This window comes from Herpailurus yagouaroundi, unplaced genomic scaffold (genome assembly GCF_014898765.1).
Source record: "Herpailurus yagouaroundi ecotype Mexico unplaced genomic scaffold, PumYag 180, whole genome shotgun sequence".
NCBI lineage: Eukaryota > Metazoa > Chordata > Mammalia > Carnivora > Felidae > Herpailurus > Herpailurus yagouaroundi.
Window position 1 is genome coordinate 21827912 of NW_024412411.1, and position 23732 is coordinate 21851643.

At 39.0% G+C, this 23732-nt stretch overlaps 1 protein-coding gene across 4 annotated transcripts; it reads left to right on the plus strand.

Annotated features, from left to right (window-relative positions):
- Positions 1–1172: 1172 nt before the first annotated feature.
- Positions 1173–23252, plus strand: CUNH11orf54 (chromosome unknown C11orf54 homolog). 4 transcript variants are annotated; one of them, XM_040489627.1, is made up of 9 exons: positions 1173–1193; positions 5977–6123; positions 8766–8864; positions 12478–12551; positions 12732–12833; positions 13792–13968; positions 14974–15123; positions 20958–21074; positions 22041–23252. In XM_040489627.1, exons 2-9 carry the CDS (start codon positions 6069–6071, stop codon positions 22212–22214), a joined length of 948 nt encoding a protein of 315 aa, XP_040345561.1. In that variant the 5' UTR covers positions 1173–1193; positions 5977–6068; the 3' UTR covers positions 22215–23252. The 4 variants fall into 4 exon arrangements, with proteins under 4 accessions (XP_040345561.1, XP_040345560.1, XP_040345559.1 ...); XM_040489626.1 differs by lacking the exon at positions 1173–1193 and adding an exon at positions 1248–1345; XM_040489625.1 differs by lacking the exon at positions 1173–1193 and adding an exon at positions 1352–1508.
- Positions 23253–23732: the final 480 nt, after the last annotated feature.

The following is a 23732-nucleotide window of genomic DNA, read 5'->3' on the forward strand; positions in this document are numbered from 1 at the left end:
TTATTAGTTTGCTACCTCATCTCCCCCATAGGTGATGCCTACATTCTTCCGCTCTTGTGTTTACTCTTTACTTGGGAAGGACAACTGAGTAAGGAAGGAATCCTAGAATTAAATGGCAAAATATCTCAACTCAGGAAATCCTTAAAGTCACACAGATCTTGTATCTGCAAAATACCCAACGGACTCGTGGTAATTTTCAGGATATGTCTTGTTGCAGCTTTGCATTTTCAAAATGCAAAATCTACGAATTCATGAATTGCCCAAAAACAGCAATTTAACAAAAATTGGGTCCAATGGCACTGATGGGATACCGGAGTTTAAATCTGCCTTTTAAATGTCACAGTGGCATTAACTCAAAAACCACTTTTTCGGAAACGGTTTAGAAAGCACTCCTGGGGCCCCTGGGGGGCTCAGTCGGTTGTACACTTCAGCTCAGGTCAATTTCACCGTTCCTGAGCTCGAGCCCCATCCTGCCTCCCGACTCTGCCACTCCCCTACTCGACACTCTCTCTCAAAAATAAATAACCATTAAAATAAATTTTTAAAGAAAGCACTCCTAAGTGTCGCTTCCGTCCCACGATCCGGCGCTCGTGCGTGGTGGTGAACAACCCCTTCAACCACTCACTATGCCTGACCTTCGAGCAGAATGTCTCCAGGAAGCACCCAACCTCATGCAAGGAAAATGGCGTCAGAAATGGTTACCTCGCACTTACGAAGATTAACAAAACGTGTGCTCGCCCGTAATACTTAATTTTAACAACTTCACTAACATACAACGGAGCACGCCTACAAACGCGTAGGTGTGGGCCGCCATCCAGCCACTAGGCCCACAGCCGCGAGCCCACCACCCTCAGGGCCTGCCTTCTGCGCTGTGGCGGCAACCTGCCGGGCAACGCGAGGATCCCGGGGAAACCTAGCTCCTCCCTCGCTCACCAGGCCCGGACGATCACGTCCTCTTCCTACCCACCAAAACTGGCAAACGGCTTGCACCAGGAGCGCCGGCTCGGCACGGGCTGAGCAACCCAGGCCTCGGAGGTCCGCATCCGGCAACCTCCTGACCGCAGCACCCCAACGCGCCTAGGACCACCTACCTCCACGTCCTCTCGAAAGAAAAGGATGGCCCATCGCACCACCCAGCTAATAGTGGGCCCGAAATCTCGCGAGAACACTTGACGCCACGAGGAACGTGAAAGGTGGGAAGCAGCAAGATGCGGGAGCGCCATTTTGATCGCCGCGAGGGGCGGGGCGATTGGGGTGGGCGGTGCCTGAGCTCCCTAAAGCGGAGGAGGCGGGGTTGACAGACGCATTTCTCGCGGTTCAGGAGTCGGCTCGGCTAACTGAATAGGTGAATGGAATAGCCAAGAACTTTTCGGCAAATGGGGTCAACTTTTCGGAGTGGGTGTGAACTGCCAGGAGGCAGCCACTCAGCCTGATCTGTTTCCGGTGTCTCGCATTTGCTGAGCCGCCGTCTGATTTCCTAAAGCCTGGTCGGGGGTGTGTGCGTGGAGGTGAGTGTGGTGCCGGCTGTGTTTTGTTAGATCTACTTCTGTCTTCAGAAATCTCTTCTGTGTGAAACTGTGACAGACCCCTGCCTTGACCTTGACTCAAAATGTGTACCTTTGTACTGGAAGCCGGTGTTACTCCATTGCACACCCGGTTCCCCTCTCCACTTTTGGACTTGTTTTGTTAGCTCACTCTTTCCCTCCAAACTGAGGGTCAGCCTCCTGGAGCTGGGCAACGTGTCGCAAGAGACACCAGCGGTGGATTTTTTCTTCTGGGTGTTTGACTTCGTTCCCCGAACGGCTACTGAGTGTTAAAAGTTTCAACTAGTCTAGTTTGGGTGGTTTTTTTCTTTCTCCTAAAGGAGTTACAAAAAGGAATGAGCTGGTTTGGTGTGTCCACTTTCAGATCTCTTGTATCATATGATAGACCCGTAAAGTTGCCTAGTCCCGTAGAGTCAGTGTGGTCTCAGGATTGAACAGACCTTGAAGGTAAACTGATCTCTTTACATAGTTTCTCTCTACATACTGAAAAATTCCAGGCATAAAAGTCGAATCCCTTAGGTAGGCGGGCATTTCCACAAGTCTATGAACTACTTGGAAACGCCACGACAGGTATGGTCGTGTTACTCGCTGTCATATTTGGGAGCCGCCCTGGCCATGTAATTTGTGAGACTCCGTACAAAATAAAAATACAGGCTCCCTTGTTCGAACAGCAGGGCGAAGCGCCACTAAAGGTACTAAAAAGTAAGCTCTCTCCTTTCTTCTAGTATCTCCTTTGGCTTGTCACCGTGTTTCAACTAATAGCATCAACTTTCTATTAATTATAACAGCATGTTAGTATTCATTTGTTAATAGAAATTTGCTATTTAATGTCAAAATAAAAATTTGGGGGCGCCTGGGTGACTCAGTCCGTTAAGCATCGGACTTCGGCTCAGGTTATCTCCCAGTTCGTGAGTTCAAGCCCGATGCATTGGGCTCTGTTGCTGACGGTTTGCAGCCTGGAGCCTGCTTCAGATTCTATGTCTCTGTCTCTCTTTCTCTGCCCACCCCCCACCCCCACCCCACCCCCACCCCCATTTGCGCTCGGTCTCTCTCTCAAAAATAAACATTAAAAATTTTTTAAATTTAAATTATTAGCATGTTTTACTTTTTCTATCGTGCAGTGCCAGTTTTAAATACAGATGAAAGAACAGTCAACTCGTATGCAGAATTGCTTAAATTTCACAATATGTATTTTGTAGCTCATACAAACATGTATTTTGTTCTTACCAGAACAGTGGAAACTGCACAAAACTAACATATTTTTTTTTTACTTCTTGATGTATGCAACACCAACACTATGCAATCCGGGACCTTAAGTCTCCCTGAACTCCCACAGGTGGTGGGTCCACTAGATTTCTGTGTTCTTGGGGCTTCACAAATGCATTATGGGAGTGAAGTAGCAAGGAATGGTGGTGGTGGACATGCCCGATGCACCTCCGGCTTCTGATCCTGCACGTGCTCCATTGTCCTAGTGGTCCTAAAAGTTCAAATATAAAGTTAAGAATTGCAGGGTGGTGGACAGCAGAGCACTAAACCAAGTGCTGTTCTGAATACATGGCCCTGTGCAATTATGCTAGTTGCACACCCACAAGCCAGCCCTATCCCAGAGACTTATGTGTCTGACACGTTGTAAACGTTCAATAAATAATTAAGGCTGAAATGGTGCCTACTAGGAAGGCACTCGGAAGACAGATAAGAGAGCCCTAGTCCTATCTTCAAAAAGATCACTCACTGCCTAGCAGGAAGAAACAAACCAAACAGATGACACCTCTGAGTGCTCTCAAGATGACTGTATGCAAATTCTTCCGTCTGTGAGCTGAGCTGTGTCATTCTATCTCAGGTTAACCTCAGAGTTCTGCCTTTACAGTGGGCTACATTTGATTTTCAATTATTTTTTTAAATCTTTCTTTTAATAGCTGGGTGATCTCAATACATTCTCTCTGGCCTATTCCGCTTTTGTGGAATGAGAAATGTATTATCTCTTTGGAGTGAGAGGTTTTGAGAGAATGTAAAGTGGCATATCGTACGTACCTATTAATATAGCATGCACTCAATAAAAAGTTATCAGCTTGGTTGCTACAGTTGTTCTACCCTGTTAGGCATTGTTTCTGCAGTTCCACTTATCCAACTGCCTTCTATTTATATTTTTTCCATCTCTAGGCCCTACTGCTGGGCCACTGACTCCCAGCAATGGAATCTGGAGGGTAAATATCCTGTGCTCCCAAAGCTGTCCTCCTAGAGCCACTCTTGAGTTTGTATTAGAACCTTTTTTTTTTTTTAATGTTTATTTATTTTTGAGAGAGAAACAGAGGATCTGAAGTGGGCACTGTGTGGAAAGCAGAGCTCGAACTCACAAACCATGAGATCATTACCTGAGCCAAAGTCGAACGCTTAGCGAAATGAGCCCCCCGGGTGCCCCTGTATTAAAACTTTTCTGGGGTTCCTGGGTGGCTCAGTCAGTTACGCTTCTGACTTCTGCTCAGGTCATGATCTCTCAGTTGGTGAGCTCAGGCCCCACGTCAGGCTCTGTGCTGACAGCTCAGAGCCTGGAGCCTGCTTCGGATTCTGTCCCCCTCTCTCTCTGCCCCTCCCCTGCTCACACTCTGTCTCTTTCTCAAAAATAAACATGAAAAAAAAAACCTTTTTCTAACCCCTTTCTCTCATCACTCCCAGCTCCAACCTCCAGCCCTACCTCCCACATAAACACTTACACACACACACTACCGCTGCCTTCTGGGCTGTTCGCTAACCTGAAGTTCTACATTTCCAAATCAGTTATTCAGCTGTAGCCTCCTGGGTTTGGACTTTGTTTCTGTTTTGGTGAGGAAAGAAAAACAAACGAACAAACAAACAAAAAAGAACGACAACAAAAAAAAACCCTGACCTTTTCAAGGTAGCACAAAGTATAAAATTAGGATTATATTTGAATTTAAGCTTGTCTTTATTAGTCCTACTATAAATAAAAATATCTAGAGTGCTTTTATTTTCCTCATTATAAATATAGTATTGAGCAGATTTTGACATGTTCTTGATTATTACTTGCTGCTTTCTGAAAAAACGTTAAGATGTTAAAATTTGGAAAATCTAGGTGAAGGTATACAGGAATATCTGTGTGTTTTCTGTCCATCTGAAATTAATTTCCAGAGAAAAAGTTAAAATGTCTCATTCTTGAACAATTATAAATTGTTCAACTGAAAAACATGCTTGAGATCATTGAAATATGATTATATAGGACTCAGGGCCCATTATCAACAGTTTATATTTTATTTGGGAGACTAGATTATGCATATAATTAAAGGGTAATAAAAGTTGGTATTTGATGAGGTACTTATGTGAACGTTAAGTCCTACATGTATGCGCTAGCATGTTTGTTGAGGATATGTTGTTTGAAATCCCCACCAAAACCAGAAGCCCAGTTTCTAAGAAACCTGCGAAACTTTGGAAAATTAAAAAAAAAAAAAAAAAAAAAATGGGGGGGAGGGAGAATTTTTCAAGTGATGTTGAAAGACCACCTTCCACTTACTAAGCAAGCCTGTATCAAGACTGTTCAGGTTAATAATTAATGAGATGTTCCATTAACAATTTTAATGAGAATCTGAATAGTGCTCTTAGAAACACCCTTAAGAATGTTACCAGCATTGTTTATTGCAGTTGGCCTAGAGCGGGATCCCCTGCCCACCTTACATTATTTTTGCTTGGGTTTTAGGGTTTTTTTTTTTCCCCTTCATTTTATTTACCTCCCTCTGCTTGCATGCTTCATCACCTCACCTGAACTCTTAAGGTAAGATACTAATCTCTGTGTATATATGTTTCCCTATTGTAAAATATACTTAGCATATATTTTTAAAACATCAAACTATAATCAGGTTAGAATAATTGAACGTTAAAGCTGCTTACCAAGAAAGTATGTTTATTTGTAAGTAAAAGTAATACTTTGAGTTTCAGTAGCTACTCGTTTGCAGAATTTTGCACTTTTCTTAGTAATTTAAAATTTCTTTTGCAAAAGTGGTAGTCTAAGAAACTTGCTTAATTTTTAGCCTATATGTCAAATATAGAAGACACAAATTATCTATGAGAGAATTAATTCCTTGAGCATCTTATACTGTTATCTCTAACCGTTTAAACAGTTATCTATAAACCTTAAAAACTACTTTTTGCCTCAGGACCTATATTCCTTAGATCAACCATTAGAAAACTACGTGTTTAATTCACATATATGACTAAAGAATCATGTGCCTTCTTGGTTTGGCATTTCCTCTTGTCTATTTTAAGTGTTGACTGTTTAAAGAATCAGTATTAAAAAAAGGTTACTTGTGCATTTCTCGCTTGGAATATTAAATACCAGAAGCTGTGATTGCCTTTCTATGAGGATAGAAACCCAAATGCCCTTCTGCCCTTTTTATATAACTGAACTCTTAGTGTTTCCTTCCAGAACAACAGCTGTTCATGCTTCGTTTACGGGGAACTCTTGTGATCATTAACCTCCCATAGCTTTACGTGTACATCCTTGCATCTCAAGAAGAAATGGCTTGCGCTGAGTATTCTTTTCACGTGCCAAGTCTTGAGGAGCTTGTTGGAGGTAAATACAATAGTAACTGAAGGGTTTTTAAATTATTCTAAGGAAAACAATTAAAAATAAAAATATTGTAAGACATAATTTATGTGATAGTATTTTCAGTGCAGAGCTCATTTTCCTTTTCGGTGTCTCTTCTGTACTATTTTTATTGAGAAAGTCCGAAATTATGCCCCTCCAAAAAAAAAAAAAGTAACCTCACCACTTGAAGATTCTTGTTAAGATACCAACTTTACAGAGTGAAAATGAATATAGTAATCCAATACTTAAGTATGCGTGATGCCCGAAAAGTCACACCATTTTAGCTTTTTACCAGTTACAATATTCTTTAAGTATAAAATCTGTGGTATATTAACCATGTTCCTAACATTACTACTTTTTCCCCTTCTCCTGATATGATAGACTGCCAATGAACTCGCTTAGATTTCTGTATATATTTTTCTGCATTTCCCCTTGTTCAAATAGGAATTTAAGGCAGCTTCGCAAGATGAATTAGGTGGGGTGACAGATAAGAAAAAGAAAGTAAAAATAAGAATATGAAATGAAGCCAGGAATAGTACTAAGCCAAAATTGTATAGCCTGTCAGAAAGCTAACATTTGATTGATGGCCTCTAGCTTGTATTCTGACGGCGAGTATAAAACCTACCCTTACTTTTCAAAGTGCACCCATCCTGACAGTTCATCTGTCTTCCTGATTAAGGTTGAAGTCAAAAAGCGTACTCAGGTTTTGCTTGGTTATGACTCTCTTCTTCTGACCTTCCTAGTTTTTCCTCAGTGGGATGGCGGCTAACAAATCATCTGTATGACTAGTATTCTTTGCCTGTATTTTCTTTCTGTCAGTCTTTCTGTCTTCCCTGTTATAGAAGACAGCTAGGAATCTTTTCTTTGAGGGCCTTTCTACATCTATCTTCGCTTGTGTGTCTGTGTTTCTATATGTTCTTTCTATATGTACAGGATATTTTCAGTACAAAATAGATTGGAATCTAAGTTTTTTGGCTTGCAATTGATTTTCAATTTTACATAAAGTCCTACAGCAAGAATTTGGTCTCCTTGAAATCGGTAAAAAATAGATTTAACAGTATTTCCACATGCTGAAATATTATAATTTCCATATTGATAAGTCTGCTGTCATTAGTTTAGCTAGGGGAATTTTCCAGGCAATTTGGTTTCTGTTTTCTTTTTTTTTTTTTAATTTTTTTTTCAACGTTTTTATTTATTTTTGGGACAGAGAGAGACAGAGCATGAACGGGGGAGGGGCAGAGACAGAGGGAGACACAGAATCGGAAACAGGCTCCAGGCTCTGAGCCATCAGCCCAGAGCCCGACGCGGGGCTCGAACTCACGGACCTCGAGATCGTGACCTGGCTGAAGTCGGACGCTTAACCGACTGCGCCACCCAGGCGCCCCTGGTTTCTGTTTTCATATGGATAAAAGATCTGGTATGGAATGTCTATGTGGCTAGATTTAGGATGACTTCATGTTTTGGAGAGGTTGATTCTACAAAACTTAAACTAATGACTGACACTACTATCAGAGAAGTTTTTATGGAAACTTTCCATCCTTAGAAGTACATTGCTCCTAGCATTATAAGTTTGAAATAGGTTTCTTTTTTCCCTTTTTGTATTGAGTTACAACATGTCTGCAGTAAAGTGCACTAATCTTAAGTGTACACCTTGATGAATTTTAGCATGCTTACACTCATGTCACTACCACCCAGACTGAGATATAAAATACTTCGGCATTCCAGAAGACTCCTTCAGGTATTTAGCCAGTCACTATCTCTACCCAAAGAGGTAACCACCGTTCTGACTTCTGTCACCTTAGATGAGTTGCCCGATTTTGAAGTATGTGTAAGTGAAGTCTGATAAAGTCTTTTGTGTCTTACTCCTTTTGCTCAACGTTTTCTCTTCAAGTGTCCATGAAGTTGTTACATGTAATTGCTTACTGTCTAACAATTTAAATATAGACATTTCAATAGGTCTTTGGAATTCTGTCTGCAAAACAAAAGTAGTCCTCACCTTAGTGCAGTGTTTAAATCTCTACAGATCTATAGTGATTTTGATGGGGATTATTTGTGTTTAATTCTGTCTTGTGATTAATTGTGTGTTGGTGTCTAATTATATTAATAAGACCTTGTGATTGTGTGTCTAATGGCTAGTTATATTCATTAGTAAGACCATTTCCCTCTTTTTTTAATGCTTATTTATTTTTGAGAGAGAGAGAAAAAATGCAAGTGGGGGAAGGGCAAAGAGAGGGGGAGACACAGAATCCGAAGCAGGTTCCAGGCTCCAAGCTGTCAGCACAGAGCCCAATGTGGGGCTCAAACCCAAGAACCGTGAAATCATGACTTGAGCCCAAGTCGAACGCTTAGCCAACTGAGCCACCCAAGCACTCCTCTCTCTCTCTCTCTCTCTCTTTTTTTTAATTAAAGTAAGCCCTGTGCCCAACATGGGGCTTGAACTCATGACCCCAAGATGAAGAGTCCCTTGCTCTACCAACTGAACCAGGCCCCTCCCCTTGCCCTCTCCCTCCCCCGCCTTTTAATTATACAAATTTAGACTGAGAGCATGATACCCAAAATGTTGAGGGAAGATTTGATATATGGTGGCAAATTTTTACCTGATGTTAACCCTTTTCCTTTTCTGTCAGTTCTGCAGAAGGGCCTCAAAGATAACTTTGCTGATGTCCACGTGTCTGTGGTCGATTGCCCTGATTTGACTAAGGAGCCATTTACCTTTCCTGTAAAAGGTAAACAGTTTTTGCAATTCACTTTTTTCAGTCCCCATCTTCTGGAACTAAAATTATTATGAAGGATTGTCTTAAATTACCTACAAATAAAGGATATTGTCCCAAATTTTAGACTAAATTGTACTGAATTTCTGTGCAGTTTTCTTAAATTGAGCAAATTTCGTTTTATTCCTTTGTGGGAAAATGCTGTTTTATGCACTTATGTTATTTTCACAGGTTCTATCATCGATATTTAGTAGGCTAGAATCCTTGATATCACATGAGAGTTTTGTTTTTTAACTGTTGGAGCGACTGTTAAGGAAATGTAAATTTCGCTGTTTATATTTATTTATTCAAGACCAGAAGGAATCTTGAAAGCCTTGTATTTGAGTCGTCTGTTAAATTCTTATTTGCCAAGTGATCATCCAGCCGATGTTTAAAGTAAGAAGGAAGGGAAAAAATATTGGTTGAGTAAATATAATTTGTATGATAGATAAACACCTATATTTGGTGACTTAATTTTGACAATAACCCTGCAAAGTAAGTGCTCGCCCCAGTCTAGGGATGAGAAGACTGAAGCTCAGAGAGGCTAGGCAAGATCAACAGTAATCATAATCAGGATTCAAATCCAAGTCTATCTGTTCTGAAAGTCTGACCTTCTCCCATTATATCCTATTGTGATGAGGAATTTGGAGATAAACACTCACGCTTCCTCTTTGATTATGTTACTGACATAATTATAATTTTTTGTTAAAAAGTAATTTTACACAGAAGTTCTAGACTCTGCTTCTTTCTCTGCCACGCACAGATTTCATTACCCTAAGGAAGCCAAATAATATATTTGGGCTTCAGATATATTAAAATGGAGAGATTTGGCTTTCATTTTCTTTCTGGGTCTTTCCAGCTTAAACAGTCTCTGATTTTAAGTATTCTTGTAAATTCTACATGATCTCACAGCTCGTGAGTTCGAGCCCCACGTCGGGCTCTGTGCTGACAGCTCAGCCTGGAGCCTGCTTCATATTTCATATTCTGGGTCCCCCCCTCTCTCTCTCTCTGCCCTCTCCCACTCATGCAGTCTCTCTCTGTGTCTCAAAATAAACAAACAAACAAACAAACAAACAAGCATTAAGTATACTTGTAAATTCTGGAAGCTTTGTGTACCAGAGGTAATATATTCTCCCCACTAAATAAGTAGTCAATGGAAGTAAAATTAAAAAATCAGAAAACACAGAAGAGTACAAGGAAAAGGAAAAATGATTCATCTTAATTCTGTCATCCAAAGAGGTTTCTAGATGATAACTTGTAAGCCTTTAAATTGCAACACTAAGGAAGCTAGATATGTACGTTTATATGTATCTTATCTTTTACAAGTGTTAGGTACTTTCTACCTGGTCTGACTGAAGTCACCAATGACTTTGATATGTTTACTAGTATTATTTGGTTTCTCACATATTTCATAGTATTTGGCCATGGCTGCCTGACATTCTGTCTCCCCTTAGTTCTCGCTCCTTTTTCCTTGATTCTTTTGCCTTCTCTTCCTTGGTACCTTTCCGACTTCCATGATGTTCTTTCTTCCTCATTTTTCCTAGCTCCTTTCTCTTTCTGGCAGGCTCTTAAATCCTGACATTTTCTGGAATTCTTTCCTCAACCTCTTCTTATTCTGTACAATCTCTCTGCATTTTTCCATTCACTCCTGTGACTTTAAATTACTGTGTGGATACAAGAACTTGAAATCTGCACATCTCACCTAGGTAGGTCTGTCTTTTTCTTGGCTATAGATGAGTAATTCCAGCTGTCCACAGGACATCTCCACCTATATATGCTAAGGACAACTTGAGGTCAGCATGTCTAAAATTTAGCTCAATCCTTCACCATAGTTGTCTATTCTCCCTTGTCCTCTTTCTTAATCTACTCTTCTCCATCTCTACAGTCCCCATTTTTAGCACATTCCTTGTCTTTTCCCAGGACTACTAAAATAGTCCTCTAATGGTTTCTTTAAATTTCAGTATTACTATCACTTATGAGAAAGACTCTTATCCATGAGTAATTTCTGCTGATCCCATGGAAGAAATTTCTAAAATCCCTAATTATAAATGGGATGTATAAAAATCCTGGACATCTTCCTTCTGCATAGCTAAAGAAATAGCGACGTATGTGTATACTTTATTTTGGGATATTGTTAGTATAAAACTGACAAGACTGCTTTTTTTCAAACAAAAAGTAATCCTTTTCTACTTTACATTAAAAAAAAAGAAGGTGCCTTTCCCAAGTTGTGTCTAGCTGCACCTGTGATGTTAATTGAAAGTGTCAGTATGGGGCGCCTGGGTGGCTCAGTCAGTTGAGCGTCCGACTTCAGCTCGGGTCATGATCTCACAATCTGTGAGTTCGAGCCCCGCGTCGGGCTCTGTGCTGACAGCTCAGAGCCCGGGGCCTGTTTCAGATTCTGTGTCTTCCTCTCTCTCTGCCCCTCCCCATTCATGCTCTGTCTCTCTCTGTCTCAAAAATAAATAAATGTTAAAAAAAAAATTAAAAAAAAAAAAATAAAAGTGTCAGTTAAAAAAAAAAAAAAAAGTGTGAGTAGAAAGTTCCCAACGTCTGAAGTTATCTCTAATTACTTGCATTTCCATAAACAACCTTGGGAATAAACAACTTTGACAAGAGGATCTCCCAATATGGATTTGTTTAAAATTTTTTTTTAATGTTTATTTATTTTTGACCCAGAGAGAGAGACAGAGCATGAGCAGGGGACTGAGCCACCCAGGTGCCCCACCCAATATGGGTTTCTTAAAGAACTAATATTCTACTGGAGCAAAATACGTTATACTAAAGTACAATTTTAACCAACTCCTCTACCAAAAGCACAGATTTTTTTTTCAGTTTTTTTAATGTTTATTTATATTTGAGAGAGAGACAGAGACAGAGCACAAGAGGGGGAAGGGCAGAGAGAGGGAGACAGAATCCGAAGCAGGCTCCAGACTCTGAGCCACAAGCTGTCAGCACAGAGCCCAACACAGGGCTCGATCCCACCAGCAGTGAGATCATGACCTGAGCCAAAGTCAGATGCTTAACTGACTGAGCCACCCAGGTGCCCCCAAAGCACAGATATTTAAAGGAATAGGTCATTACAGACTAATTGTAGAATTCTCATCCTATCTGAACTTCGGCTTCAATTCTAGCCCTTTCTCTATTATCAACTTTCCGTTGCCTTTATGCCTGATAATGACAGTATTAGATATGTAAGTAGTTAGAATAGGATAGGGATCATAGCTATTTCTGTCTTTCAATCCCTACTATTTGTAAAACTATAAGAATGGAAGAGTTAGGTACCCTTTAAATAATAAATAAGTTAGTGCCTTTTGGCATTTTATACTTAAGTTAGAGGTTTGCCTATTTTTTTTTTTAACGTTTATTTATTTTTGAGACAGAGAGAGACAGAGCATGAATGGGGGAGGGTCAGAGAGAGAGGGAGACACAGAATCTGAAACAGGCTCCGAGCTGTCAGCACAGAGCCCGACGCGGGGCTCGAACTCACGGACCGCGAGATCATGACCTGAGCCGAAGTCGGACGCTTAACCGACTGAGCCACCCAGGCGCCCCGAGGTTTGCCTATTTTTAAAGTTACTTTTTTTTTTAGGCATCTGTGGGAAAACTAGAATTGCAGAAGTAGGAGGTGTGCCTTACTTATTGCCTCTTGCAAATAAAGAAAAAGTAAGTGTACTTTTACTCTTCACATTCACATGAAGATTATTAGAAGTTGAGTTGATTCCTCTTTTTGTTATTAGAAGACCCACTGACCAATGTGGCATGGAAGTATTAATGGACTCAGTGAAAAAAAAGTACAGATTTGTATAAGTTGTGATTTAAATAATATTTTTTCTTCTTGTATAGGTTTATGATGTAAATAAGATTGCAAAAGACATTAAGCTTCCTGGAGCTTTTATTCTTGGAGCAGGAGCAGGCCCATTTCAGACTGTTGGGTTCAACTGTGAGGTCAGCATACATATAATTATTTTACTTTATTTTATTATTATTTTTTTAAATTGTTTTATTATTTTCTTATTTTATTTTATTGATTTGACATTTAGTCTACCTATTTTTCTTTTATTGCCCTACCCGAAAGTCTGCTTTCTGAATGAATTGGTATCCTCTTTCTTTATAGATTTGATATTGTTTGGTACCGATTTGGACTATAGCCTATGCTCCACTATAATGGAGCACCAGCCCCTAATTTCAGATTTTCTAGGGTATGCACTCTGTGTTAGATGAGTCTAACATCCTAATGTGGTCTGCTGAGGTCTCTGGATTGTGCAAGATTTTAATCCTTTATCCATCAGAGAATTTCTGCCTTCACTGTAAATCTTTCCTTTTGATATGAAAGCAGCTTTTGATGAGAAGATGAATGGAATATTTAATGATCTCGTCAATTCCCTCTTTCAGACTAAATAGCAAGGACCTACCCCAGTGGCATAATGATTATTTACAAAAGATACTATTGATTCCTGTGTGTGTTAGTATATTTACAACATAAAAACACCACGGTCTCTTCCCATCTCTGGACCAGAAAAGTAAAAGACCTCTTGAGTCTGCCCATTCCCTCATCTCTTCAGATGTGACCATTACTCGATAGTCATACAAGGTTCTTTTGTAGAAAGAGTAATATAATTTACCTAGTGTTCAAGATAGGAAAAAAGTCTAAAATTTAAAGCCCAGTTTAGAAGGTTTTTGAAACACTGTAAGAAATACTAGACATTTTATAAAATGTTTTTTCAACTTTTTGAGGTTTGTAAATCTTCAACATTTTGAATCTAAAATTAAATATTTCATACTTCATGTTTTCTTAATAGGTCCTGAAATAAAATATCTCAAGTCAAGGATCCTCAAGATATTCTCTTCGGATATTGATGCCAGGATTGACTAATTTACTTTTCTTATTTACATTTCTTTTCAGTTTATGCCAATTATTCAAACAGAAAGTGAACACAAATCTCCAGTAAATGGAAGTTACTTTGCCCATGTTAACCCTGCAGATGGAGGGTGCCTGCTCGAGAAATACAGTGAGAAATATCACGATTTTGGGTGTGCGTTACTGGCTAATCTTTTTGCCAGTGAGGGCCAACCTGGAAAGGTGATTTTTTGTTCACAAAGACACAGTGTTCTCCAGAAGTTCTCAGATAGCTAAAAATTTGAACTTTAACTGCCACAAGTACGGTTTTCTTAAAAGTCAAAACCAGCTGAGCCAAATTTTATTACAGATTCAGAGAGTACTACAAGTAAGGTGAAAGTCTTATTTAAAACTGAGGTGAAGAATACTTAGTAAGCAATACCTTGTTTTCTGAGGAATAAAAGGTAATGCTATTCATGTGCGGAGTGAGTCAAATAGATGAACCACGCAGCTGAAATAGACAGATACTACCTACCTGCAGTTACTATGTAGGTAATTTGTTCATTGCTGATTGATCAGACGTTGGTTGAGCTAGACAGAAATTGTGGCAGCAAAATATTACATCAAGAAAGCGGTAAAAAAAATTAATGCCTCACCTCGTGTTTACTCCCTGTTAGAACACGAAAAGATCATTTCAATGTTAGCAGTTGTGAGAACTCTCAGATTTTTAAATAGAGGGAGCTACTTCGGCTACTTTGAGAAGCCAGGTAGTGAAGTAAAAAGACCTAATTAAGTGGAGGTAACACAAGTCCAGAATTTTAAGGGAAAGGAAAAGATGTAATCACTTTCTCCTCCCTTCTGACTTACCAGAGGTTAACCCCTTTGAGCCAGGAATTCTCAACCTTTTGCTGCCTTGACATGTAAATGATAAGAATCTCTAGAGCTCAGTAGAAGACTTCGCTATAACTCTCTCTGTCCAAGAAAACATGAATAAGACTTATTAGAGTAAATGATAACTCATCATACACACACATACCTACACACACACACACACACACACACACACACACACACACACACACGCACACTATGTATTGTTGATCAAGACAGGATTGAGACATCTCGCTCAACTCCTATGTGTGTGCTCCAAGCAAACAAGTGACTGCTTCATGGCATTAGATTATGATAGTTATTCACATAAAATTTTGCAACTTAGAGCAATGGAATGCATATTTATGTCCTCTCTAGGTCATTGAGGTGAAAGCCAAAAGAAGAACTGGAAAACTTAACTTTGTGACTTGTATGAGACAGACTCTTGAAAAACATTATGGAGATAAGCCTGTAGGGATGGGAGGTACTTTCGTAATTCAGAAGGGAAAAGCGAAGACTCACATAATGGTAAGAGTCTTTGTGTACATGTGTATATGGGTATGTATGTGCACATACTTCAGATCTTGAGATTTTTTAATATACATTGAGAATTCTACCCTTAAAACACCCTGAATGCTTTTACTATGATTGTATTAATTTTACTTATTTACTTATTTATTTAATCCTTTAAGTTTATTTTATTTTGAGAGAAAGAGAAAGCAGGGGAGGGGCAGAGAGAGAGAGAGAGAGAATTGAGAATCCCAAGCCAGCTGCACGCTCAGTGCAGAGCCCGACACAGGGCTCGATCTCGCAAACCGTGAAATTATGACCTGAGTGGAAATCAACAGTTGGACGCTTACCTGACTGAGCCACCCAGGTGCCCCATGTATTACTTTAAAACTTAAATGACAAACAATACTGCAAATCATACTGTAAGATACTGTCTAACCAGAGTCCTTTCTTTATTTAATATATTGGAACTTTCTGTTTTTAAGATGTAGATAGATATGAGTATAAGCCTTAGAAATAGATTATGAATTTTTTTTGGATTATCATTTTTATTGCCAGAATCCCAAACTGCATGTGTTGACTTTGCTGTCTAGATGGTTGCGGTTTTGGGGAAAGGAGTCATTATGAAAATTATAATCTTATGGGCTAATTATGTAAGTTTATAAGACAATAAGGATGGAATACCATATGAAGCAAGACCCAGGGCATTTTTTTTTAATTTTTATTTTTTTTAATGTTTATTCTTGAGAGAGAGAGAGAGAGAGAGAGAGAGCGCGCGCGCGTGCACACGCGCATGAGTGGGGGAGGGGCAGAGAGAGAGGGAGACACAGAATCTGAAGCAGGCCCCAGGCTCTGAGCTGTCAGCACAGGGCCCAATGTGCGGCTCGAACCCACAAACCATGAGATTATGACCCGAGCTGAAGTCAGACGCTTAACCAACTGAGCCACACGGGCACCCTGAGGTTTTAAAATAATGTTTTGTAGGTGAATGAATGAATCAAGTGTAAAAGTAATTACAACTTAATTTCCTTTTCATTCTGTCACTAAACTCATCAAAAATGTTTGGTTCTAATGTTTTTTATCCTGATAATTTTAAATGGCAAGTCAGCTGATTTTGCAAAGAAAGACACAACATTTACGAAACTACTTAATTTTCCAAATTGTTAAAAACAGAATTGTAGATAAATCTAATTGCAAATACCAAATAATTACAGGCATTTTTAAAACTCAAGTACACAATACTTTATTATTAACTATGGGCATATCTCATTTTACTGTGTTTCACATTATTGCATTCGCAAATACTGCATTTTTCATACATTAGTTTGTGGCAGCACTGCATCAAGCAAGTCTTTTGGCACCAAATTTCCAACAGCATTTGCTCACTTCCCCTCCCTGTGCCGCATTTCGGTAATTCTCGCAACATTGCAAACTTTTTCATTGTTCTTATTATATTTGTTATGGCAGTCTGTCATCAGTGATCTTTGAAGTAATGATTGTACTTGCTTTGGGGTGCTACAAGCGGCACCCATGTAAGATGGTCACCTTAATAAATGTTGGTCTGTTTTGACTTTTCCACCAACCAGCCCGGTGTCTCTCCCTCTCCTCAGGCCTCCCTATTCCCTGAGACACAACAATATTAAATTTAGGCCAGTTACTAACCCTACAGTGGCCTCTCAGTGTTCAAGTGAAAGGAAGAATCACACGTCTCTCACTTTAAATTAAAAGCTAGACATGATTAAGCTTGTGAGGCAGGCATGTCAAAAGCCAAGGAAGACCAAAAGCTGGACCTCCCATCCAAACAGCCAAGGTGTGAACGTAAAGGAAGAGTCCTTGATGGAAAATTAGAAGTGTTACTCCAGTGAATCCACAAATGGTAAGAAAGCAAAAATAGCCTTGTTGCTGACATGGAGAAAGTTTTAGTGGTCTGGATGGAAGATCAGACAAGCCCTAACATTCCCTTAAGCCAAAGCCTAATCCAGAGCAAAGCCCTTCTTCAATTCTATGAAGGCCGAAACGGGTGAGGGAGCTGCAGAAGAAAAGTTCGAAACTAGCAGAGGTTGGTTCATGAGGTTTAAGAAAAGAAGCCATCTCCGTAACATAGCAATGCAAGGTGAAGCAGCAAATGCTGATGTAGAAGCTGCAGCAAGTTATCCTCCAGAGATCTAGCTAAGGTAATTAATGAATGTGGCTACACAAAACAACAGATTTTCAAGGTAGACAAAACAGCCTTCTATTGAAGAAGGTACCATCTAGGACTTTTCATACCTATAGAGAAGTCAATTCTTTGCTTCAAAGCTGCAAAGGACAGGCTGACTCTTCTGTTAAGGGCTAATGCAGCTGGTGGCTTTAAGTTGAAGCCAGTGCTCATTTACCATCCTGAAAATCCTAGGTTCCTTACGAATTATGCTAAATCTACTCTGCCTGTGCTCTATCAATGGAACAGCAGAGCCCAGACGATAGCACATCTGTTTACAAAATGGGTTACTGAATATTTTTAGCATGCTTTTGACGCCAACTGCTCAGAAAAACATATTCCTTGCAAAATATTACTGCTCATTGACAATGCACCTGGTCACCCAAGAGGTCTGATGGAGATGTACAATGAGATTCATGCTTTCATGCCTGCTAACATCGCATCCATTCTGCAACCCATGGATCAGGGAGTAATTTCAGCTTTCAAGTTTTATTATATGAGAAATACATTTCAGGGGCACCTGGGTGGCTCATTCGGTTAACCATCTGACTTTGGCTCAGGTCATGATCTCATGGTTCATGTGTTCAAGCCCCATGTCACGTTCTGTGCTGACAGCTCGGAGCCTGGAGTCTGCTTTGGGTTCTGTGTCTTCCTCTCTCTCTGCCTCTCGCCTGCAGGCACTCTGTCTCTCTCTTAGAAATAAATAAACATTAAAAAATTAAAAACAATACATTTCATAAGATTATAGCTTCCATAGACATGTGGCAGCTCAGGGCAAAGTCAGTTGAAAACCTAGAAAGGATTCACCATTCTAGATACTACTAAGAACATTTGTGATTCATGAGAAGAGGTCAAAATGTCAGCATAAATAGGAGTTTGGAAGAAGTTGATTACAATTCCCATAGATGACTTCGAGGGGTTCAAGACGTAAGTGGAGGAAGTAACTGCAGAAGTGGTAGAAACAGCAAGAGAACTAGAAGTGGAGCCTGAAGGTGGGGCTAAATTACTGCAATCTCATGATCCAACTTGAACAGATGAGGAGTTGCTTCTTAGGGATGAACAAAAAAAGTGGCTTCTTGAGATGGAATCTGCTGGTGAAGATGCTGTGAAGATTGTTGAAATGACAACAAAGGACTTAGAACATTACATGAACTAAGTTGCTAAAGGATTGACTCCAATTTTGAAAGTTCTGTGGGTAAAATGCTACAGAACAGCACTGTTCACCACTGTAGCACCCTGATCACTCAACCCTGAGCCATCAACACTGAGGCAAGAGTTTATGCCTTGAAAAAACAAGTTTATGACTTGCCGAAAGCTCAAATGATTGTCAGCATTTTTTGGCAATAAAGTATTTTTAAATTTAGGTATGTACATTTTTTAAGATATAATGCACCCTTGATAGACCACAGTATAATGCAAACATCACTTTTACATGCAATGGGAAACTAAAAAATTCATTTGACTTGCCCCTATTTTATTGCAGTGGTCTGGAACTAAACCCACAACATCTCCAAGGTATGCCTGTAGTTAACCATAATGTGCATTATATCTCTAAAACTTACCCATCTTGTAACTGAAAAATGTTTGTACCCTTTGACCTTCACCTCATTTTCCCCATTCCTCAGCTCCTGGCAGCCACCACTTTATGTGTCTGTTTCTCCAAATTGGACTCTTTAGATTCCAGTAAGTGATACCATGCAATATTTGTGTGTGGCCTATTTCATTTTAGCATAATGTCCTCCAAGTTCATCCATGTTGTTACATCCATGTTGCAGGATTTCCTTCCTTCCTAAGCCTGGATAACATTCCTTGTATATGTGTGTGTATACATATGTCATAATTTTACATATTTATACACACTCATATATAATCAAATCACACATTTATTTATAATACTGTTTTCCATAATGATTGCACCGGTTTACATACCTACTAACAGCATACAAGTGTCCCTTTTTCTCCACATCCTTGTCAACACTTGTTATCCCTTGCTTTTTTGATAGCAACCATCCTCACAGGAATGAGGTGATATCTCATGGTTTTGACTTGCATTTCCCTTCCCTGATGATATTGAGCACTTTTTCTTATACCTGCTGGCCATTTGTATGTCTTGTTTGGAGAAATGTCTAATTTAGTTCCTTTGCCCATTTTTTAAGTTGGTTGTTTTTTGCTATTGAGTTGTAAGAGTTCCTTGTATATTGCGGATATTAACCCCTTATTGGATAAATATTTTTTCCCATTCCATAGATTGCCTTTTCATTTTGCGGCTTGTTTCCTTTACAGTGCAGACGTTTGTAATTTGATATAGTCCCACTTGTTTATTATTCCTTTTGTTGCCTGTAGTTTTTATGTCATATGCAAGAAATTATGGTGAAAATCCCACGTTCTGAAACTTTTCCCTTAAATTTTCTTCTAAGTTTTATATTTTACCTCTTACAGCTAGGTCTTTGATCCATTTTGAGTTCTTTTTTTGTACATGTATAAATTAGGGGGCCGACTTCACTCTTTTGCACATGAATATCCAGTTTTCCCAGCACCATTTTTTGAAAAGATGGTCCATTTTCCATTGAATGGTTTTGACACCCTTATTGAAAATTATTTGACCATATATGCAAGGGTTTATTTCTGGGATCTCTGTGCTATTCCACTGATTTGTATGTCTGCCTTTATGCCAGTGTTACACCGTTTTGATTACTTGTAGTAAGTTTGATAGCAGGAAGTGCTAGGCCTCCAACTTTTCTCTTTTCCCCGAAGATTGGTTTGGCTCTTCAGGGTCCCTTGAGATTCCACATGACTTTTACGATGGATTCTTCTATTTCAGCAAAAAACTTTATTGGGATTTTAATAGGGGTGGCATTAAATCTTTAGATTGCTTTTGGTAGTATTAACATCTTAACAATATTGTTCGATTCATGAACACAGGATATTTCTCCATTTATTGGAGTCTTTTTAAATTTCTTTTATTTTTTAAATGCTTTATTTTTGAGAGAGAGAGAGAGAGAGAGAGAGAGAGAGAGAGAGAGAGAGAGACAGAGAGAGACAGAGTGCCAGCAGGGGAGGGACAGAGAGAGAGGGAGACACAGAATCCGAAGCAGGCTCCAGGCTCTGAGCTGTCAGCACCGAGCCCAACGCAGGGCTCAAACTCACAAACCTTGAGATCATCAGCCATAGTCGGATGCTTAACCGTTGAGCCACCCAGGTGCCCCCTTGGGGTCTTCCCAAATTTCTTTTAGCAGTGCTTTGTAGTACAAGTTTTTGTTTGTTTTGTTTTTGCTTCCTTGAATAAGTTTATTTTATTCGTTTTGATGCTTCTACCAACTTCTAATGCCTTGTTCCCCACCCACACACCCCTCGATGTACTGGTAGCAGTAATGAGATTTAAAATTAGGACGAGGATATATTTCCAGGAAAACTGAGAAGCTATGAAAAGTAAAAAGATAGTAGTAGGCTCATTCTTTCATTTATTCATTCATGCATTTTAGCTTATACACTTGATTGGTGATCCTTTTGAAAACTATGGTATATTATTTGTTTTGATTCTAAAAATAGTCAAATGTATAAGAAGGCTTACGTTTCTAATGTAATGAAGTTAGATACAATTTACATTTTAATTCTCAATAATATTCTATATATTTAGAATGATCTTTTATTGTAGCCCACAGAATTTTCTTCCTGCCCTTTGAACTCTGATGAGGAGGTGAATAAATGGTTGCACTTTTATGAGATGAAAGCTCCTTTGGTTTGTCTGCCAGTTTTTGTCTCCAGAGACCCAGTAAGTTTATGTCTGTCTTTTATATTGCAGTATAATACAGTGATTATGCTTAGGTTTTAGGATATTCTTTTAAAATTAGGCACTTTCTGAGTTGTCATTTAAGAACTAGGATAGTCTCCAGAATTATCTTGAAAGATGAGGGAGCAGGTGGCTAACGCCCCTATGAGTTAGTTAGGCAGGGCAGATTTTACCTTCGAGCAAACCAAGGCACAGGTATTTTACATGATACCCAAAGTCATGTTATTAAATAGTAGAATCAAGACCATGATTCGGGTCTCCTATCACCTTATTTGTTGCTCATCACACCATTCCTTATATTCTAACACTAGACACTAGAAAAAGATATGAGAGAGACCAATTCAGAGAAAGTAGCTACCACAATACTGCCTTTTGATCCAGCGGTTACGTGTCTAGAAATGTATCCTTAAATATATGTGTAAGTATTTAAAATTATTAGTTAAAAGGTTATTCATAATAGCATTACTATAATAGCAGCATTGGACATAATCTAAATGTTAGTTGAGAATTGGTGGAATCAGTATGTGTGTACAATAGAATGCCATGTAGGTGTAAAAGAAAGCAGAAGCTCTTTTATGATCTAATATACTAAGATCTCAAGCTATATTTTTAAATGAAGAAAAGCAATACTCATCACAGTATGTACAGAGTGAAAATTTGAGTAAAAATTACAAAAGTTAATATTTCTGGAAGGGTATATAAGAAACTCCTTACACCGGGTGCCTGCAAGGAAAGGAAGGAAGGAAGTAGTAAAGGCAGAAGATGGAAAGACACACTTTACGGAATATATCCTTTTTCACTCTTTGAATTTTGAATTAAGTATATATATTGCTTACCTAAAAAATAAAATAAAAACTATTATAACAAATAAAAAGGTCTCCCTCCCCCTTAAACAATTCCTATCCAGGATAATTTAAATACTGACAGATAGCTTGTCTGTTGTCCTAGGGGTTTGATTTGCGATTGGAGCACACCCATTGTTTCAGTCATCATGGAGAAGGTGGACACTACCATTATGACACTACCCCAGACACAGTGGAATATCTTGGATACTTCTTGCCTGCAGAGTTTCTGTATCGCATTGATCAACCCAAAGAGACCCATTCAATTGGGCGAGATTAAATCAAATGAAAAAGAAATAATTAAGGTTAAGTAATCAACTCATTGATTGATACTAATATAAAATCCAATAGAAATGATCTCACGACTTAAATCCCATTGTTTTGGCCATTAACTGAAAGGTACGTTGACCTCTGTACTCTGTATTATCTGATATATCTTAGAGATTATTGGGAACAAACATACATAATGAAAAAGGTTCATTTTTTTATTCTTTATTCACAGCAAAATCAGTCTTATGTTTATATCTTAAATATAACATGATCAGGAATCACGTGATTATACCTACTATCTACTGGTAATAACTTACATTTGTATAACATTATTAAGTTTTTCAAAATACTCTCACAAGTCCTAAGTGGATGTTTCTGGGTATTAGAAAAATCAGTGTTGCAAATGCTGATAGTTATTGAATCTGTAGTATTAAATTTTAAAAATCCATTTCAGAAATCAGAGTATACTTTTTTATTTTCGTGGAATAAGATGGGCAGAGGAAGCAAGTTTCCCCCTTTTGGTGGGGTTGAACCATACTCAGGAGTTCGCAATTTGACTTTCACAAACATTGGCAACTAGGTGGTTAGCCATGATGCCTCCTTTGTTTGGGTTGCCAGTTGGAAGCAATTTGTATCTTGTTGGCTATTTGCCAGAAGGAAAGGGAAAAGAAACATCCAAATACAACACTGAAGTGGGTATACTTTAATTTATAAGTGAGGCCGTTGGTACACATGACACTGTCCTTTGTGAAATAAAAAATTATACTCTTTTACTGATTGAAATTGTTGGCATTATCCTCAGTATTCTTCTTTAATAATCATTAGCCAGAAATCAACTGTCTAATCGTAATCTTGCTAATGCTAAGCATGTGCAGATTTAGGAGCTCTTTAATAGCAAACACATACTAAATCTTCAAAAAATATTTTTTGATTGTCTTCTTTGAATGTTACCTATAACCTGTCCTGTGAGTAGAAATTTGTAAATGTTATTTTTACAAGAAGCACTAGTTTGAAGCAAAAAATGAATAAAAAGTTTATAGTCACAGTATGATGTTTCTTTTTAATATCTTGCCTCCAGACAGGAAAAAAAGAGCTTTGTTTACCAGTGTAGCACTAATGCCTTTAATAGTGCCTGGCCAAAGCAGGCACTCAATAAATATTTGTTGAATGAATGAGAGTATAGAAGATTATGTCAGACACTTCACCAGATGCGGGCTTCTATCATTCAATCGTTTATATGGGGGGGGGGGACTAACAGTAAACAAATGTGTTATATGACAGGTAGTATTAAGTCCTATGAAGAAAAATAAAACACAGGATGGATTATTTTTTTTTTTTCAACGTTAATTTATTTTTGGGACAGAGAGAGACAGAGCATGAACGGGGGAGGGGCAAAGAGAGAGGGAGACACAGAATCGGAAACAGGCTCCAGGCTCTGAGCCATCAGCCCAGAGCCCGACACGGGGCTCGAACTCACGGACCGCGAGATCGTGACCTGGCTGAAGTCGGACGCTTAACCGACTGCGCC